The sequence below is a fragment of the Tursiops truncatus genome, chromosome 18, assembly GCF_011762595.2.
Source record: "Tursiops truncatus isolate mTurTru1 chromosome 18, mTurTru1.mat.Y, whole genome shotgun sequence".
Classification (NCBI taxonomy): Eukaryota; Metazoa; Chordata; class Mammalia; order Artiodactyla; family Delphinidae; genus Tursiops; species Tursiops truncatus.
In genome coordinates, this window is record NC_047051.1 from 60,627,015 (window position 1) to 60,648,452 (window position 21,438).

General features: G+C 35.4%; 1 protein-coding gene across 1 annotated transcript in view; it reads left to right on the forward strand.

The window, feature by feature from the left end:
* The window catches only part of GPC5 (glypican 5), a 636,849-nt gene that overhangs the window by 419,162 nt on the left and 196,249 nt on the right, over window positions 1-21,438 (forward strand). The window contains exon 6 of the mRNA XM_019920866.3: window positions 7,902-8,022. Within this exon, the coding sequence (XP_019776425.3) occupies window positions 7,902-8,022 (121 nt within the window). The remainder of the gene's footprint in view (window positions 1-7,901; window positions 8,023-21,438) is intronic.

Sequence of the window (21,438 nt, forward strand, 5' to 3'; positions counted from 1 at the left end):
AACCCACCAAAATGAGAAGCCCGTGCACCGCAAGGAAGAGTAGCCCCCGCTCACCACAACTAGAGAAAGCCCACGTGCAGCAACAAAGACCCAACGCAACCAAAAGTAAAATTAATTAATTAAAAAAAAATCCAAAACCAAAAAACTCCCTCTGTCTTCCACTAAAAGGGATACATGCCATATGGGCATTTGGGGCCCACATGGATAATCCAGGGTAATCTCTCTATCTCAGAATCTCAAATTTAATCCCATTAGCAAAACCCCTTTTAAAGCTTGGTGTAGTGACTGGGGAAAGAGATAGAAGTTTCTAGGCAGGAGGAACAGAGTGTAAACCGAAGGACCTTGCAGAAATCATTTAAATGACTGAAAGAGGGGAAGTGGAGGAAAAGCACAGAGAGTGAGGGAGAGGTTGGCCAAATTTGCCTCGAGGTACAGAATCTCCAGGTCATCTGGACCAGAAACACCCATTCTGTTTGGGCTCTGCCAGCCATCAGAAACCTCCCGCCTTCTGTGTATGCATCTTTTTCACATACTGAGTCAGCCAAGTGTGTCCAGAGAGGAATCACAGTTGTAGGAATCTGAAAGTCCCTAGGCACATAGAGTTCTGTCTATGGAACTAGGTCCAGCTGTTTTTTTGCACTGCATAACTGGGTTTGCCAAGAAATAGCTGGAGAAGCAATTTTCTCATATATGCAAGTGAACACAAATTAGAGTCCATTACACAAGTGGATTGTTTTTTCAGGACTGTCTGATAGTAGGAATTTGGCTGTGGTGTAGTTAAGATGAGGATGGACAGAAAGCTGAGCTATTTCCCCACCTCCTCCAGCTTCCTCTCCATAATAACTGTGATTTGAAAGCTATCAATTTTTATTTTTTGAGATTCAACAGACCACAAAATGGACAGAACTTTAAGTTGGGATTGGAGACAGGGTTGAAACTGGGTATTCAAATGGATGTGTTATGCTCAACTTCTAATTGTTTTCTATATACTAATTAATTACTACAGGCTTACTTTCCTTAAGAAAAATTATTTACAAATCTTTTAAAATTTCAAATCTCGTTTATGGGCCCAGGAAGTCCACTTTTTTGCTATTGAAAATGAATGTAAAGAAAGTAAATACGGGAACAGTAGCATATGTGTGTGTATAAGTACATATAAATATATGTGTATATTATTGTGTATATTTTATGTATATATACATATATATATACATTGTGTTTATTTTATGTATATATAAATGTTTATATGTATATACATTATATATTATATTATTATATATTATGTATATGTTATATATAAGCATTTTTTCCATATAGTTCTTCTTATGTTATTATGTCTGACTTTCATTAATATTCTAACCAATTTATTTGGTCATGCATAAAATAAGAGCAGACAGAAGTATTTACAATAAAAGCTACATAATACTGAGCTTGTTGGCTTCCTTGACAGATTCCCACCCCCAATCCAAAAATACATGGACCAACCACATATCAAAACTGTCCAATTAGTAGAGTATTGATGATGGATTTAAACTTTGAAAACTGTATTTGTCAAAGAGTGTCCTTTATGAAAAAAAACAAGCTACAAATTTCCAAAAGTAAAGGAAGAAAAAAGAAAATGATGCCATTAAAGGTAGGATTAATAAATATATTAAAAAATATTTAATGAATTGTCCATCAGTTAAAATATATCTTACCATTATGACTGCCCTTCCCCCTCTCATTGGTGTTTATTTGTAAATTGCTCATCTGTGTTTCTATTTGCTGTGTAGGATTGTGGAAACAGCTACTTTGTGGTAGTTTGTTATTGTGGCCCCAGGAAACTAGTATGCTCTGAAATTCAAAGTTTCTTTCTCTCTGATTTTATTGTGTTACGTATTGGTAGGAAATACCTGGGTGGTTCATTTGCATGGTATGTTGATAATCTGAGAATTATTGTATCTCGCAACTAATTTTAAAGTATATTTTGATGCAGTTGTTAGTTTCATGTCTGAAGTTTAACTAATGTTGGTGCCAATTACATTTGCAAAACAATACAAAAACCTGTGTAAGATTCTAGGGACTTTTAGGATTTTGTAATGTCTCTATCAAAAGGTTGATGAGATGAAATTTATATAACGTTATATGCAGTGATCTGCTAAAAATTCCTTGTTGATTGCTATACAAAGCATGACATTACCTTATTAGAATAATGTTTATGAGTGTTTTCCATAAGATATCACAAACTGATATCCTCAGTAGGTATTTAGTCATCTATAAATGATAATAAAGGCCATAATAAGGTCTCTATCAATTCTATTTATTTTGACTTCATTATTTAAGGTCAGAAACATATATTTCAAACTTAGACATTATTATCTATAATTATAAAGTCAAATAAATGGTAGAAATTAACTTAAATATAGTTTGTGTCTCAACAGTTGAAGTGAGATAGTGGAATCACAGAAGGTTGAATCTTTTTGAATTGATTCTACAGATATCTGCATTCTCTAAATCCCCTGTAGTCCTCTTACCTATCATGAAAGGTTATTCTCTTAAACCTGGCACATGAAATCAATCATATGACTCCTATCTGTTATGAGAGTTCAAAGATTAAGACCTTCACTGTCAAGGAGAAGGGCTGTATAGAAGCTGCATGTGCACAAAACAGCATTCAGCAGTGGCATCCAGTGTCACCCAGGTATTTGAGAAAAAGTTACAAAACACAGATCACTAGTACTTACTTCACATTTGCTACCAAAACCAAGAAGGGGGGCCCAGAGATGATTTGAAATAAAAATCTGTTCTGGAGGAAGGGGTTCACTGATGAATACCTAGCTTGTGCTTCCCAGACCTTTAAACCAGAGACAGCAATGCATTTACCAGAGTCAAAGACACCTCCTAAAACTAGGAGACTCAGAACTCTGGAAATGGAAGGAATTTTAATATGCAATCACCTAACCAAGTCAGAAAAAAGGATATAAACCAAACATCTACTACTGCTGCTACTATTACCACCACCACCAACATGGCCCCATTCTCAATCTTGAATCTCTAACAGAGTTGGCAATAATAGTAGAAAGAGAAAGCCCCTGATAAAGTGTTTTCCTCATCTCTGATCAATGATCATATTCTTAATATCTTGTCCCAGTGAAGCTATCAAAAACTTCTAAGACAGATCACTTTAATGATTCATAACGAATTCCAGGGTCAGATTTTGTATATTTTTCCACCTGAAATTGTATAAGTGCACATCAAAATACCATACTTTTGATGTGAATCTGAAACCAATTCTATTGCATTCCCAAGAAAATGAAATTAATATCAGCCAAGAGAGCATGGTGTGTTTCAAATAAGAAATGTTGGTAATGTCAGGAGAAATGACTTCCTAATGACATACCGTGTGTAGATGTATTAGCACTTCTTTTTAATATTTCATCTGTTGAACACAAAGAGAACTGGAATCTTGTTAATCATCATTTTAAAACATTTTTATAGAATGTAAATATCTGTTGAACACAAAGAGAACTGGAATCTTGTTAATCATCATTTTAAAACATTTTTATAGAATGTAAATATATCCGTACTTGCCTTTTTGCCATGTTAATGAGAAGCAAGTCATACTTGTGGAATGAGTATTCCTATTAAACTGCTGTCATCCATTCCCAGACCTGCTTAAAAGAAACAGGCACAGATGGTGGGTCTATTACTTCTCTAACAAAAAATTTGCCTCTTTTTTGTGTGTGTTTTGTTCCCTCCTTCTCATTGAAATGTGAGCAGTTTTTCAAGTCAAGAAGCCTCTGTAGGGTTCCTTGAAATGTTTTATCCATTACTTGTACATGTAGGAGGAAAAAGAGTGATTAATGATTTATTAAAATTTCATAATGAGAAAAACTCATATAAGAAGTCTGTTGGAAAAACTTTGATTTAGTAACTGTGTTTTTTGCATGCAAATTAAAGTCTGCAGGGAGTTTTTGTGTCAGACTAGGAGCCTAAATTACTAATTTTATGATGACAAAACCATTTAGCCCGTGTTAAAAATACCTGTGTTGATCTTTTATTTATACATTGTTCAATGCAAATTTGTCTGTTGTATGCATATTAAGAAAAAGAACACGAGAAGTTTTCAACGTCAATGTTTCGTTTAGGTTGAAAATACATGTATACAGTGAGGTATCCAAATTTTAACTATGCAGTTCTATTTTTTTTTTTTAATATAAAATGAGCACTCTTGTGGAGCCAGGATCCAAATCAAAAAACATATTACTAGAACCCCAGAAACCCCCTTCAAGCTTCTGCACACTATCTCCTAGAGTAGTACTTATGGTGATTTGGAACATCATTGATTAGTTTTTAACTTTTAATGAATGGAATCATAGCACATGTTCCATATGTTGCTTCTTTCATTTAATAGTTCGCTTATAAGATTTGGAATACAGTTGTAATTCATTCACTCTCATTGCTATATAGTATGACATTATGTAAATATTCTACCATTTATTTGCCCATGCTAATGTTTAGGGATATTTGGGTTTTGTCCAGTTGGGTGCTCTTTTGCATAGAACTTCTCCGAAAATTCTATACCTTTCTTTTGGTAAACATTGTTTAGTATATACCTGAATACACGTCAAATAGTGGTTTATATCAGTTTAAACTCCCATCCACAAGGAGAGAGGGTTCTAGCTGCCCTACGTCTGTGCCAATGCTTGGTATCATCTTTTTTCATTTAAATCATTCTGGTGTGTGTATATCACTATTGCACTGTGGTTCTTCTTAACCTTACAAAAACAGAAAAGAATAATTTTATTAAAGCATGTTTCACTTAAAGTATCTTAAATGCCCTGCTTTGCAATATTTTTTTCTTACTTAAATGATACATAAGAATAGTGATCCTGAACTATTCGGTAATATACTAGCTGGGAAGGAGATTATTGATCAATTGTAATTCTGATAAATGTAACGAGTTATTTACTGTAATAATTAAGAACAAAAAATAAGCAATTCTTTGGATTAATGTGGAACAATATTCTTGAATGTTAAAAGAAAGTTCCATGGTCTATAAATAAATCAAGACGTGAACCAAGTAAGTGTTTATTTAAAGTTAAGAGAGGAGTCTCAGTTTCCATTGCTGGCATTATGTCTGTATTTCAGGTGAAACAAAGGAAAATCTTAAGGCAAACTTGCAGTCTATTAGTTCAGTCTCACCCTGCCAGCAACTGTTATTTCATTCTTTATCTAGTAATATACAACTGTTCGCTGAAGAGGTTTTTGAAGAAAATAGTATATCCCTTTTAATTAGAAGCAGTGAAGACTTTGAAATGGTATAGTTACAGTAAAAAAAAAATCAAATCAAAACAAAACAATTAAAAAAACAAGCACTTTGCACCAAGCTAATTGTATCTTTATGTTAGTTGGTTTCAGGAGTTTTCATTCATAATTATTGAATGATTGTATCTAGAGCTCACATTCCCTGTGTTCATATCCTTGCTGTATATTTAACGAGTAGTGTTGCCTTGGGAGAGTTACTTAACCTATTCAAATCTTAGATCCCCAATCTACAGATAGGGAATAATTATCGTATAAATATTATATGGTGTACTGTTCTGGGTCCTCCAAGAAGCAAATGCCAAAGAAGGACTAAACACAAGAGGAGTTTTATTAGGTGAAATGCCTATGAGTGAAAACGGGGAGGAATCTGAGTAAGGCTGGAAGAGCTGTTGGCCATGAAGCAAACATGACCCGGAGTGAAGGAGAGAGGGAAGCAAGGTGGAGTGGAAGCATTCGGCATGAGGTGCCGTCTAAGGCAGGTTTAGCAGGGGCTGCAGGGAATCCTGAGTCAAAATTGACCATTAGGGGAAAGCTATGTCTTCCAGTGATGGGTCTGTGTTAGTATCTCTGCTGCACTCAGTCATTGGTTGGAGGAGACAAACAAATAGATTTCAGAGCAAAGCGGCAGGTGCCCTAGTCAGTGACACTTCCAATATTTTGAAGCCTATGAGGCATGTTCTCATGGCTGCAACAAATGATTGTCACTGAGATGAACTGACAGACTCCAAAGAAAGTAATTAAAACAATGCCTGAGTCATAGTCATCATTTATCCATTTATTTATTCACATTATTCATCATTATTATTAATAATCACACTAATAAGGGAGCCACATGCGTAATCTACTTGAAATATTTGGAAGAAATATATAACAGTGCTACAGAGAAGTTAAGAGAAGCCTAATACTTATAATTTACTTGATTCTTCTTAACTAAAGAATATTAGTACACATTAATAGTATATGCATAATTGTTTTCCTTCTACTATTTGTTATTGGTATATATTGCTAAGTTACTAACTTACACTGGAATACCTAACTCTAAAACCCTCTATTTCTGCATAAAGAAACGAGTTCAAGGTTGTTTTAAAAATAAAGAGTTATTAATATCATTATTCTTATCACATCCAATTGGTATTATCCATATCAAAGAGTTCCATCATTTACTATCATTGGAAGGACATAATTAGCAATTGTTTGATCTACTTTTGAAAATTGATCATTGGGTATGCGTAATATTGGGAATAACTGGATATAACTTGAAACTCCTTTTGTTTGGCCATATTCTCAACAGTGGAACCTCTTTTCATCTTTTCAAAGAGTTTCCACTGCTGTAGAAAGTTCAGAAGGTTCATGTGCATAATTGTGATACTCTGCTCAAATACAGAGAAGGGATATTACATTACAAATTATGTGAAAATGCTTCCCGAAAAGTCTGTGAGGCCACTTTATCATGATACTTTAATGTAAGCAACATTTTACTCAGAGGAAGGTCTTAAACACAGAGGGGATGGAACCTCCAGGGCATGTCCCCCATCTCTTACTTTCCCCCATTTGTTCTCTCCTTTTGTAAATAAAAGCCTAGTTATTCTTCCCTGTGTGTGTTACTCAAGGGCCTTTGCGATTTCCCCTGCTGGGATGTCATCTTTTGCCCTAGAGAGCACATTAACTATATCCAAGACCTATCCTTACCTTAATATTTCAAGGGCTGCCTCAAGCTATAACTCCTTGGTCCAATAAACTTCTCCATATGTTCAATGTTTACTACTTGTGTTATCCCTCCCTCTCACTTGGCGTATACTCTTCCTTCTTGCTATCCCTACCACACACTGAACGTCTCCTTTATTCCTACTGCTGTGCTTTAACTGTTCACTTGTCATTATGCTACACCACACTGTCAGGAAAATAAAGATAGTTATATTGCTGGAATCTAGTAAGAACTTTTAAATATAATGTAATGAATGAATGCATGAATGAACAAGTTAATTGATACATTATATTCCCAGGTATATAATGAGTGCTGTGAGGATAAGAATTGAGTCTTATAACTCCTTATAACCCCAGTCATGTAGTATAGGACTGGAATATAGGAGGGGGCGCTTAGTACATCTTTGTGACTGATGAATCTAAATACTTGTTTGAGTACTAAGTTGACATTATGTGACATATATATGTGTATATATATTTCTTTTGTAGTCCAATATGTAAAAAAAATTACTGATTCATCTAAATACTGTGTAAAATGAAGTGAATTGACCCAGATGATATGGATTCAGACATGTGTAATTCAGCAAAGATTGGTAACAAAGTGAGATGTATATTAACTTTTTTTAGTATATTGGTAAGTAGTATTAAAAACACAATTTTTGGTTGGGTCTTTTGAGAGGATAACAATAGGATAGTCTGTATTTGCATGCTAAGTGTTTTACCAGGAAAAAAACATTGCAGCTGGGCCAGATTCTGGTCCAAGAAAAAATACATTATTTTATACTCTTGAGGGAGTAAGATTCTGAACTCGAATCTGTTCCAAAAGTTGTGGCAGATAATACTGTGACCAGATTATTAAGTCATGTACCTTTCACTTTTCACTTTGTTAGCTATACTCAGCGTGTGGTTGGAAATGGAATCAAAGCCCAGTCTGGAAATCCCGAAGTCAAAGTCAAAGGAACTGATCCTGTGATAAATCAGATTATTGATAAACTGAAGCATGTTATTCAGGTAAGTGCCAATGCTCTATTTATTGGTATAGTCAGTGATAACTAGTAAATGATGACTTTCCATTATATGTCATCAACCTGTTAATCCTATCTGATAATCCTACCTGAAGCTGAGTACTGGAATAAATTATTTGTATCTAGAGTTTTGGAAATATTTGGTTGAGTGATTTTCATATACACTCAATGTGCAGCAGTATTTTAATGGATGGATAATATCTATCTGTAAAAGGAAACATGGTTTCAGGGTTTCAATAAATAATGAGAATCTCAGGATGAGTTTCATCCCTAACGAATAAGCTTTAGACATGGGAACTACTGTCACCATCTAAGAAAACACATAGAAGAGCATGGAAGATGCCAAAGGCACCTTCCAGGCAACTTTCTGAGCCTTGCTGTGAAGGTTTTTGCTGCATTTTCAACAAAAGTTAAGTCATAAATTAATCACATGCATTTCTTGTATTTATTTCCTGTATCACCTTTTACATGTTACCTAATGGTTGTTTATGAAATACTTGTTTTATCTTTAATAATATTATTTAATTAAGTGAGTATGTACTGCTGTTTTTAATACATGGCAAGTAAAGCATGAAGGTATCTGTCAAAGGAATATTTCATCAAACTATTTGATTAATGAAAGCCAAATATTATATTGCATGTTGTAAAAACCACCTTCCATTCTGCATCTGTTGGAGTTTGGGCTAAGAAGGGCTATTTTTTAAGTTATTAGTCTTTTTATAACAATTTATATTTTAATTTTTTCTAAGCAAAACTTTGTATGGATAGTTGATCCTGACTTCTAGTGTTCTATGTCAGAATCGATACCTAAGCATAGTACTGAGTTTTTATTGATATTATTCCAGAGTCGTTGGTATGCTTCTCATAACTGTTCTGCAAAACTTAAGTTTATATGGGGCCAGTTCTTAGGATTCCATTTTTATGGGAGTCTCTACAGATTGAGCAAAGCAAGATATGGGGGCTTGTGTCCAATACCAGAGATTTCTCCTTTTCAGGAGGCAATAATGGCTACTTTGCTCTTTCTACGGCTGGTACATTGGGAAAACAGAGCTCTCACCCTGGAGAGCAGAATCAAAAATAAGTTCCATTAGGAAAAGTATAAGAGAAAAGTAGTGCCGCTCACGGGCCCAGCCGCTCCGCGGCATGTGGGATCTTCCCGGACCGGGGCACGAACCCGTGTCCCCTGCGTCGGCAGGCGGGCTCGCAACCACTGCGCCACCAGGGAAGCCCCTAGGATATCTTTTAATTCTTAAATTTCCAGTGGGCCAATAAACAGTCTATTAGGAAATTGACACATAAACAAACTAGATTCCTAAGTATTTGCCGATGTATATATGTTTTTGTTGGAGTTCCCCGGGAAAGAGACTGTGAAACAGAGATGTGTGTGCAGGAGGTTCACGGCAGAGTGCCCTGCAGTCAGTAAGGGGCTGGAGGGAGGGGCACAGCACAGAGGGAGCAACTGAACTGTGTTGTAGCTTTAACAGAAGCCTCGCCTGAACCCAGTAGGACCTCAGGAGCTGGGAGGCCTCTTTCAGGTTGTCCTGAGTTGAAACAAGGAGGTGGGTCTTCATTGTCCCACACTGACCAGTGATTGGATGAGGGCTAGTGGGGTGGAGGTTGGGTGTGTTAACTCAGCTCTGAGTCAGAGCCAACAATATTACATACAGCTAGAGGAACAAATGCCTTCATCTAGGTGGCACCTCACAGCATCACGGGCTATGATATGGTATGTAGATCTGTATTATTCAAAAACTCTAGTGCACAGTGGACCATAAAATCCAAAGAGCTTTAATAAAAAGTGGTTCCTCTCGCTGAGAGACAGCAAAGCTCAGTGGTCTCCGACGTGGGCTAAGCATTCCCCAGGGAGTTCACAAGCTGAGCCACTGGAGGGCAGAAAGGAAATATCGAACTTCAAGGTATATTTATTCTGTCACATTCTTTTACTTTTTTTTTTTTTTTGGTTGTAGGAAGGTATATAAAATATGTAACAGTGCAATAGCACATGCATATAGTTTAGAAATACATAAATATGTGTCAAGTGGGTGTGTGTTCAAACTGTTTTAATGGTATATGTATACACACACACACACATACATATATATATTATAAAAACAGATGGAAAACCCTGTTGTAGGCAATAAGGATGGAGCTGCTATATACAAAAGAGTACATGTAAAAAAAACATATTCACAAAGAAATAAGTAGATAATCAAAATGTAGGGTTTATTAAAAATTCTTCACAGGAGGGTTCACTGATATGTTGCCCATTTGGCATGACATTTGACCCTTCTTGCTTCATAGATTTCAAAGCCATATCCTTTTCAAGGTGTCAGAGGGAAATAATTCCACTTTTTTTTAGCACCCATGTTAAACTGAGTCCCATTCTTTCATCTTTATATTAGTGTGCAGATCTCCAATTATTCATGCTTAAGTTTCCTTCCAGAGTTACAAGAGAATATGAAATAAAATGCTACCTTTGAGGTCTATCTTTTTAAAGTCTACTAGGGTGATATGATTGAAATTTAGATTTTTACAGAAGATAGCAGAAAGTCACATTTTGTACAATATTCACCTGTAATGTCTTAGAACATGTTCTTTCCTAAGACAGCTGTACTGGAGATGAAGAGAAATTTTTGACTTTGCCAGACTTCTGACCGCTGGTCACATGTGTGTGTCCTAGTGGGAACGGCTGCTGTGCTGTAATATCCAGGGGCAGTTAAACCTTTTCTGAAAAGGTTCAGAAAATCATCTTCTATAAGTGAGAATTTATTAATTTGAGAATAAGTATGGAGCAAGGGAGGAAGTAGAAGAAGGAACATATTTCAGAATCTAATCTGTAGGTTTAGGTGATCACTTATTTGTGTTTGGAGTTTGTTTTTTACTGTAATGGATATTAAATGCATTTGTCGAGAATACAGTATACTATAAAAATGCCATCTCTCATCATAGGGGTAAGCAAAAGTTCCTCTTGTCCTTTTTTTTTCCATACCTAAGTATATGGAAATAAGCCAGCCATATTTATTAGCAAAAACTGTCTCCATATGTTAGCCCCCAAACATCTTTCTTCTAGGCCTGCCATTGAGCACACCTCATTTTCTACCCTGTAACCTCTGCAGTTAGAGTCATTAAACAAGTGGGTAGGGATTTTACTTTGCACATGCCACTTTGTAAATGTCTTAATCATTAATTTATTCAAAATATTCCACTAATACTTATTGAATTCCCACTATGGGCCTGGTTCTGCACAAGGCACTGAGGTTACATGGGTGAGCAAAGCAGACACAACCCTGCTGTCATGGGATTTATATTCTAAGGAAAAGGACAATACAATGCCTGTAGCTGACAAACGTGAACAAATCCAGAAAACAGAACAGATGAGGTAGGGAAAGGCACTCAAGAAGAGAGAGCTTGTGGAGGCCTTTCCAAGTTGCGGGGCGGCTGGGTTGATACTGACTGACAAGGAATCGTAGGAAAGGGAGAAGGAATCATAGGAAGATCGGGGAGAACTGTGTTTGAGGCAGAGGAAATAATACATTCAAGGACTTGTGGCAGGAGTCGGTTAATTGTATTCAGAGAACGAAGAGAAAGCCATGTGTCTGGAACAGAATGAATACAGAAGAGAAGAAAACATAAAATGAATTAAGGGGAAACTAGTAGGCTCTGGTAGGGCATTTCAGTTTTCTCCTAAGTGGGAAAGGAAACCATTTAAAGGCTTTAGGCGGAGTATGATGAATTTAATTTATGTTTTATAAAGATAATTTTGGCTTTACTATGGAAAATGGACCTGAAGAGCAAGAGTAGAAATTGATTGGGCCTAGAATAAGAAGAGTGGGTAATATGAGAAACAGATGGATTTGGGTCAATCTGGCAAGTGGAGTTATCAGGAATTGTTGATGGATTGGAAATTGGGACAAGAGAAAGAGAATATAAGGAAGATAATCAGGGGGGATGATAATGTCATGAAGTGAAAAAAGGAATTCTGGAAGTGGAGCGCATCTGGGGTTTGGTTGTTGGAGTTGACCAGATATTAATAAATGAGTGGTTCTCTTAAATTTGAGATGCCTGTTAGACATCCCAGAGGCACGCGCAGAGTTCATTGGCGACCCTAGAACTAGAAACGGACATTTGGGAACATCAGTATACAGATACTGTTCAAGTTGTGAGACTGTATGAGATTGCTACTTTCTTGTGAGAGTTTGTACCAAAACAATTAGAGGAGAATATAAAACAGCAGAATTCTATGAAAAATGTGTACTGTAAAAATCTACGAATGGAGAAATCATTTATTTAATGTATGTGGTACCTTGCAGATACTTAGAGAGTTGATCTTGGACAGACAAGATATTTAGTAACATTAACTTTTTCTTACTGAAGAATTATGTGTCTATTATAAGAAACCAAATTTTATTATTTTAGAAAATTTTACCAATAGAAAGAGTAGAAAATAAATGGTATACCACTTACGAAACAACAAGCCTCAGGAAATAAGCCTTCTAGACTTTTTTGTACTTATGTATACATTTGACTTTTTTTAATAAAACAAAGAGTACATTTGGTTTTGTGTCCCAAACTACTCACCTAACAACACATAAATTTTTTTTCACGGAATTAAATATTCTGCAGTATGGTTGCTAGTGCCTGAATATTCTATCATATGGTAGGACTATCATTTTATTTAATCCAAGCACCTTGAGTTGGATATTTAGGTTATCACCAATTTTCACAATAATAAAGACTACTAATAGGTATATCCCCTATACATAAATCTTTTTGCAACTTTTTTCTCTTGTGATAAATTTCTAAATGTTGTAACCAAGAATCTGTTCATTAATAATTTTAAGTATTTTGATAAATATTGCTAAATTTTTCTCTAGGAAAATTATAGGAATTTATATGTGAAGCAAATTATATATTTTAATTTTCCCCGCATATTGAGGGTGTAGGTGAGAGGTGGCAGTGACCACACATCAGTGTTAGGGAATATTATGGAGCTCTAGGAACCAAAGTAGTCAAACCAAAGTAGAAATGTTAGCCTGAGCTCCTGTCACCTGAGAGTACACCAAGGATGGCCAAAAAAAAAAAAAGGCTTCCCTGGTGGCGCAGTGATTGAGAGTCCGCCTGACGATGCAGGGGTCACGTGTTCGTGCCCCAGTCCGGGAAGATCCCACATGCCGCGGAGCAGCTGGGCCCGTGAGCCATGGCCGCTGAGCCTGCGCGTCCGGAGCCTGTGCTCCGCAATGGGAGAGGCCACAACAGTGAGAGGCCTGCGTACCGAAAAAAAAAAAAAAAAAAAATATATATATATATATATATATATATATATATATATATATATATATATGGTCATGAAGAACCTAGGGGCAAGACGGGAATAAAGACACAGACCTACTAGACAAAATAAATATTTTTAATTAGAAAATAGTTTATAAGATTTTTCAGGACTTCCCTGGTGGTGCAGCAGTTAAGAATCCGCCTGCCAATGCAGGGGACACGGGTTCAAGCCCTGGTCCAGGAAGATCCCACATGCCACGGAGCAACTAAGCCCGTGCACCACAACTACTGAACCTGCGCTCTAGGGCCCGCGAGCCACGACTACTGAAGCCCACGCACCTAGAGCCTGTGCTCTACAACAAGAGAAGCCACCGCAATGAGAAGCCCGCGCACCGCAACAAAGAGTAGCCCCCGCTCGCCGCAACTAGAGAAAGCCCACGCACAGCAATGAAGACCCAACGCAACCAAAAATAAATAAAGATAAATAAATTTATGAAAAAAAATTTTTTTCAAGTCTTCCTAGAGAAAGCGAAAACAGCTTTAATTTTATTTAATTGTTTAGGACAAGCCCTATCTTTAAGTCCTGCCAAGAACAGAAATGCCAAGAAAATTCAATATAAATGGATAACTATGGATTATAATTTGGTCCTCAGGGAATATTTCAGGCGCTTCGAAGTCCCCTCACTGTCTCTGCAAGTCCTTCTGAACTGGGAGCAAGGACCTTGGACAAAAGAGGGAAGTCATTCCCGGCTCCCCTCCATCTGTGATTTTGGCATCTTTCTCTAGAAAAGCCACCATACAAACCCTCAGAGATACATTCCTGCAGTTTCCTACATTCCAAAACCTGTGCTTAAGGTGGACATTGCTTGTACCTTTGAAAACGACCTGTGATAAATATAGGGTAGCTATTAGCCTTCCAGTGAAGAATTGTGTAAAGGACAGAAGTTTAAAAGGTTAACATGAGCTTTCTTAGATGTTTGCATCAGCCTGAATTGCCCTTCGATAATAGATAGGAAACAGCACTTGATTCCTCTTAGTGCATCAGACAGAGGAAATGTATGAACATTTTAATTCAGATTGTCTCTCCTAACAAACTTATTTTGAAACTTCTCGGTCATATTAACTAAGTTTGTTTAGGGCAAAGCTGTCAGCAAAAAAGTCACAGTTATGCAGCAATTTACTTTTAAGCATTAAATAGCATCTATCATTTTTCAAAGAAAATGATGTCAGTGGTTAAAATCCTAACTGCTGAGCACTGTTAGTTGTGGACGGTAATGACCCACTGCTTAGAAATTACTTTACCTACTTTCAGTATGAAACATAAAAAGTAATATCACAGCAATTTTCTATAATTCTTTTATTGCAAGACCAATAAATGTTACAGTGTTGTTAAAAGTAGTAGATTTAAATAACATTTCTTCAAACAATTCCAATACATATAAGATATTACCGGTTTCTATTAAATATTCATTTTTATAGAAAGACTAAACTTCTTTAGAAAAATGTCTTCATGTATAAAATAAATTTGATTTGTAAATGTGAGAAAGAGCAATCATCATAACCATTTGCTTAAAAGCACAAAATACGTAGATATTTTATAATGTGTATTTCAGTAATCGCAACCTATGGCTTCAAGAAGAGATGAGAGACTTTCTTATTTTATGTAGGGAAAACTATGTTAAATTGCCTCTTTTCTTTTATCTCATTCTGTTCCTAGGATATCAATATGATAAATAGTGACTTAATAGCTATGATAAGTTAAGATGAGATTCTAATTGAAATCTCAATGTATGGTTATAAGGTTAGTGTTTATAAATACAAAAAAATGACACAGAATTTTAAAAAGATATTAGTATCTCAGAATTTCTGAATTATGAAAACTGTCCAAGCTTTTTTCATTAAATCACCTACTATGAAATGCATTTAGAAAAACGTTTCCTGTTGTTAATAGCTTATAACTGACAAAGCCACTTGGTCAATTCCTAATTGCAAACTATTTTGACACCATGAGGTGTCAGCTGACTCTGAACTTCTTCCACTTCTACCAACTCATTTCCTTGCTTAGGAAATCACTACAGCACCCTGACTCCTTCCTCCTGATCTCCACTACACACTAATATCATGTCCCCAGGCATACTTTATTAATATTCCAGAAAGACAGTCACTTCTTGATTTTGTATTAGCAATGCAGTAGTGACCAAAGCCTGCTTAGTTTTTGATTCAGAAGAAAGTATTTGAAATGCACTCAATAACGTTGAATGGTCATCTAATTTAGCAATTAGTTTGGTCTGAGTAAAGTCAAGGGAAGTTTGCTTTCTGGAATGTGTGGTATAATGCATTGACTTCACTATTGGCCATTTCATTAAAAAAAATCAATGGTCAGCATAAAACCAACCTTTTAAATTAGTGGACAATCAACTGGAAATGCAAGTTTCAAAACTCTTTTTGAAAGTAATGGGGTTTGGGTTGGCCATTGACCATTTATTTTTTATTATTTAAAGAGTATGTAGCTGTTTTATGTTGGGTAAATATTTGACTTTATATTTACTCTGATGCTGCCACATCATTATTACCTATTAAGATTTGAGCCATTTATCCAGCAGATTTTCTGTTTGTCAAACATATTGAGAGAATGTCGGACACTAAAACTTTTATATTTTTTATTTAGGTGATTTTTTTGTACATTTGTACAAAAAATCTTTTCTTAATTTTGTACATTTGTACAAGAAAAATTGTACATTTGTACAATTTTGTGCATGAATGTTGACAGCATTATTTGTAATATTTGAAAAGTGGAAATAACTCCTTTTTCTCCCTTGTTGTTTAGAGGTGTGTTTTCTGGGTGGGGGACACTGTTATAGGAAGATTCGTGGCTCATAACTACTGCTAGAATATAGAACAGGATGAACTACAAGACAGGAAATAGAGGAACTAAGTGAAAAGTCACATACTGACCTGCTTGTTTTCAGAATGCTAGCATACAGGTACCAGCTACTCATGTAGAATATTAGATGACTCTTCTTTGGAGAAACTGATCAATTCTAGAACAAATAATTCCACATTCTGATTGGGCTTATACCCATTGAGAAGTTAATTTATCATCTAATTGAATGGTGGTGAAATCCTCTATTATACCCTATATACATACAATAACTTCCAGTTGGCTTCTGATACCCAATACCAATGGACAATCAAAGATCACTGTGCATTGAAGGAAAATGGGAAAAAAATAAATGTAAAAGAAAAAAAGAAATGGAAACATTTAGATGAGTATGAAGAAGAAAATATACAAAACTATATGAATATCCTCCAAAAAATGAGAGAATAGGTTGTATCTTAAAAAAATACTAATATATTGCTTCTAAAAAATTAATGAAAGAATAAGAAGGAAGTTCAAAAATTAAAAGTATATAAAAATTTAAAATTCATTAGAAGGGTTTTCAAGATATAGTCAAAAAATATTCTATAAAATAATAACAAAAAAGAGAGAAGGAAATAGTAAAATGATGAGATGTTAGAATTTTACTCTAGGAGATCCTTGTAATAAGAATTTCAGAGAAAAGAACCAAACTAATAGAGAGAATGAGTTTATCATATAAATAATAAATCACTTTTTTCAGAAATGAAGAGTCTTGACTCCAGATTGAGCTCACCAAGTGACCATTACAATGAATGAACACACACACACACACACCACACACAACAATTATGAAATTTATGAATATTGAAGAGAAGATATTAAAATCTTCCAGTGAAAGAAACGAACCAAACAAAATACATACAAATGCATACGAAGAATGGGGATCAGATTTGTAGTTTCTTACTGACAGGAGTACTAGAAGAAAATGGAGAAGCAGTACCTTCAAATTATGAGGTAACTGATTTCTGACCTGAAATTCTATACATAGCTAAAATGGAAATCAAGTATGAGGATAGATTAAAAAGCTTTTCAGATAAGAATACACAAATTTATATTTTATATACCTTCTGTGTAAAGCTGTTGGCAAAGAGTGATCAAGAAATGAGAAGATATGGGGTCCAGGCAACATGATGTTGAATACATCAGGTTAGGGAAAAGGATGACTGTGGGAAGGAATTTTGCAAGCCAAAAAGAAAAAAAAAATTACTAAATGTGTTGGAATGTATGAAAAAAAACATTTGACAGGCTTCCCTGGTGGCGCAGTGGTTGAGAGTCCGCCTGTTGATGCAGGGGACACGGGTTCGTGCCCTGGTCCGGGAAGATCCCACATGCCGCGGAGCGGCTGGGCCCGTGAGCCATGGCCGCTGAGCCTGCGCATCCGGAGCCTGTGCTCCACAACGGGAGAGGCCACAACAGTGAGAGGCCCGCGTATCGCAAAAAAAAAACAAAAACAAAAAAAACATTTGACAGATTTGCTAGAGCATTTAAGGAAAAAGTTAGATAAATATAAGGCAAATTATGCAAATTGATAGATACCATGGCAATTGTACATTATAGGAAAGCAAAAACCTTTATATGAAAAGATATATAATCATAGTACACTATTTCCCTGAACTGAGTAAAATATTTGTAGATAAAACTATTACTGTAATCACAACTTTGCTAAAATTAAATTAGTTGTATGGGAAAAAGTAAAGTGGGTTGTGGTGGTATAAACAGAAAGTCAATAAATATTGCCAAGAATTGATAGTAAGAAACAGAAAATAAATGCCAATTTAATAAAGGTTTAGACATGTAAGGTTAATGCTAGAACAATCAGGTTGCTTATTACTTTCACCAGGAGCAGGAAACATGGTCTATAAAGTGCCTTTGGGAGTAGAAATGCTTTTTTTTTTCTTTTAAATAGACCTTTTGGTACTACTTGGTTTTTTACTAAATATATTTATTACTCTGATAAACATAAATATAATTTAAAAAACTAAAGACAAACTGCATCATGTTTTATGTGGAGCTGCATCATCTGGTCTTCCATATCTCAAACCTCATTAGCTAATTCCTCCCCTTCTTACTCTAATGTTACATCTACTCTCCCTACATACACACTCATTGTTTCAGTTCTTTCAATATCCCAGGTTCTTTCTTACTTCTAGTTCTTCCATTCTATTTTTTTTAAGCAAAACACATTAACTTTTACTTGGAAAAAAATTGTCTCTTTTTTTCTGTATCTCATAGTCATCCATTATGTCTCAGTTTCCCCCAAAGAAGGGCACGTGTATTCCTGTGTTCTTCCTGGCACTCTGCAACTGACCTATGAGAGCGCTTCTTTAGAGAAGAAAAAATCAACTTTTTCTGTACCCAAATATCTTGGTTAGTCTGAGTTTAGTGTTTTGAACCATATCTTGCAAACTTGGCTAATATTTCTGTTTGGACTTGGCCGATCTTTTTGCTCTGATTAAACATTGCAGAGAAACTCCTCCTCTAGCTTTTTCTGGATATTAATTCAGGTTCATAGTTCTACCACCCTCATTGAATTCTGGGAACCTAGGGTTATAGTAGTTCATAACGCTTCCCAATCAAACAATCCAGCTTTTCTCTTCTTGTTATTCACAATTTTCTGGGCCATGTGCCGTCCTCTGCTGGCAGCTGTCACAACTTGATTCCAAATACCCCAAAGTGTGGCATGCAAAAAGGACTCCATCTAATGATCTTCTGTAGCACTCCTTTGCCATATGAGTGGCTCACGCATATTCTCAGCTTTCTGCAGGCGTTATGATGAGTCCATAATGCTTTGCAGACTCAGTAAATGTACTCTATAATCACCTGAATGTCATTTTATGAATGTGCTTTGAAGACGTAATTTGTCAGAGCAGAACAGTTTCTGGATATGTTTCTTGCAATTCAGCAGCACTTAACCAGATGGCCTCCTATAGTTCTGAAGCAGTGAATGCACCTTGAAAGTAGGCTGACTTATGAGAGGAATATGGTCACTGGGGATCAATGGGAAAGTTTCTTAGGCACAGGATATTGAAGAAGTGAAATAAATACTGTATAAAGATTCATTGAAAACTAAACTAAGGGCTTCCCTGGTGGCGCAGTGGTTGAGAGTCCGCCTGCCGATGCAGGGGACGCGGGTCGCGCCCCGGTCCGGGAAGATCCCACATGCCGCGGAGCGGCTGGGCCCGTGAGCCATGGCCGCTGGGCTTGCGCGTCCGGAGCCTGTGCTCCACAACGGGAGAGGCCACAACAGTGAGAGGCCTGCGTACCGAAAAAAAAAAAAAAAAAAAAAACTAAACTAAACTAAGTAAAAGTCCTATGATAAAATGAAAATATGAATTGTAATAACCTTAAGAAATGTGATAAGTCCTATGAATATAAGTTCTGCATCATTATGTGTTTCACATTGATATGGTGGAAACTTAATTGGTTTCATTAGAAATAAAACAAATCATGAGTTTTATAGTAATGAGTTTGAATAGGCATTTATATACCTTTATACAAGGCAGGTCAGTTACTATTTCTGAAAATGGTCATTTTGAAATTTTATATCTGGAAATATATTATCAAACCAAGCCTGAAACTCATTAAACAGATGGTAAAATCTAATTTAACTTCCTTTAATGCTCCTTTTCTTTTTATCTTATAAAAGCAGATGAGCTTGTCAGCCTTTAATTATAAAAGAGTAATTTGAATTTATTAGGTATATATAACAAACCAAGTTATTTACTATATCCTAGTGACTTCCTACTGTGCACATTCATTTTTAATTTAATGATAAGAAAATCTTCTCAAGATTTTTGTAAAAGAATCACATTATCAGAAGAGCAGTTTAAAATTTCTAGAAAATAAATGTTCTTAAGGCACTTAATAGATGTTGAAATGAGACCTAATTCTTAAGAGTTTTCAAAATATTTGATTTGCACCCATTAAAATTGGTACAGAGTTTAAATTTCATAATTTCCCATTTAAAAAAATGTGAAACATGCCTCAGACATATCAAAGTGAGTTATTTATATACTTCAATTATGAAATATATAGTTTTGACTGTATTGTGTTTTTTCATTGATGAAAATGGAGTAGCAAAATTATTATATGTCATCCAAGGACACAATAACTTTATTAGAAAACTAATTTTCTATGTCTGTTTCACAAATCCTCTCATGACTAGTGGCTTTTTCGTGTTTCTGTGCTAATTCATTATAGTGTCACCTTTTACCCAACCTTAAAAATATCTCTTTTTCTGATATTTTAAGAATGTATTGCATCTCAACATACAAATGCATTTCTTGGATTTGTAAAAAGGGAAACTATCCAAGGAATTATCCATTTAAAATAAACTTTTATGCCTAATGTCGCTTGTGATGCCTTTTGACTACCATCTCCATTATGTTATGGGCCATACTTGTATTTCCTCATTGTGTCTAGCAGAGAGCATGGAAACATAAAAAATGTTCAGTATATATCTGTTGAACAAATGAATGAAATTTATAGTTAAATTGATCACTATATGTAAAATATAAATGAAACAGAAAAGTGAATCTTCCTAATGATCAAATACTAACAGTAACTATTGAATATCATTCTAATTACAAATAATATGCTTTCAGTCTTGGATTATAATTTTAAAATTCCTGTACTATTTTACTCATTTGTCTACTCATTTATTCACTGAATAAGGCAGTTTAGGTGTCAGGCACAATAATAGATACAGGGAGTACACAAGATGATTTAAACGAGGATGTTGATGAGAAACAAAGTGTATTACACTTATGAACTAGTCTGCTTCTCATCAAGTATGGAAAGGGAGTCTGACCATGTCTCTTTACTTGATTCAACAAATATTATTGAGGCTGTATTATGGATCAGGAGATTTCCTAAGTAGTGGGCATACAAAATTGAAAAAGACCATACCTACTTGTAGTAAAACATTGTCATAATAAAAAGGTAAAGGAATTCATTTTGTAAGCTTTATAGTAAGATTTCTGATCTAGCTTCAGAGAATTTGTCCCAGTTCCAGGAACCTAGAAGCCATTCAACTGAGATTGAATATAAAATGAATGAGAGGATATTTAATAAAATACTGTGGTACCATTTACTTCAATTAGAATATAGTTATAACTTATTTTTTTTAATTATGATGTGTCCATAATAGATGTGATGACTGAATAACAGAAATGTTGGACAGTGACACCTTTGAAGCAGTCAAGCTATTGC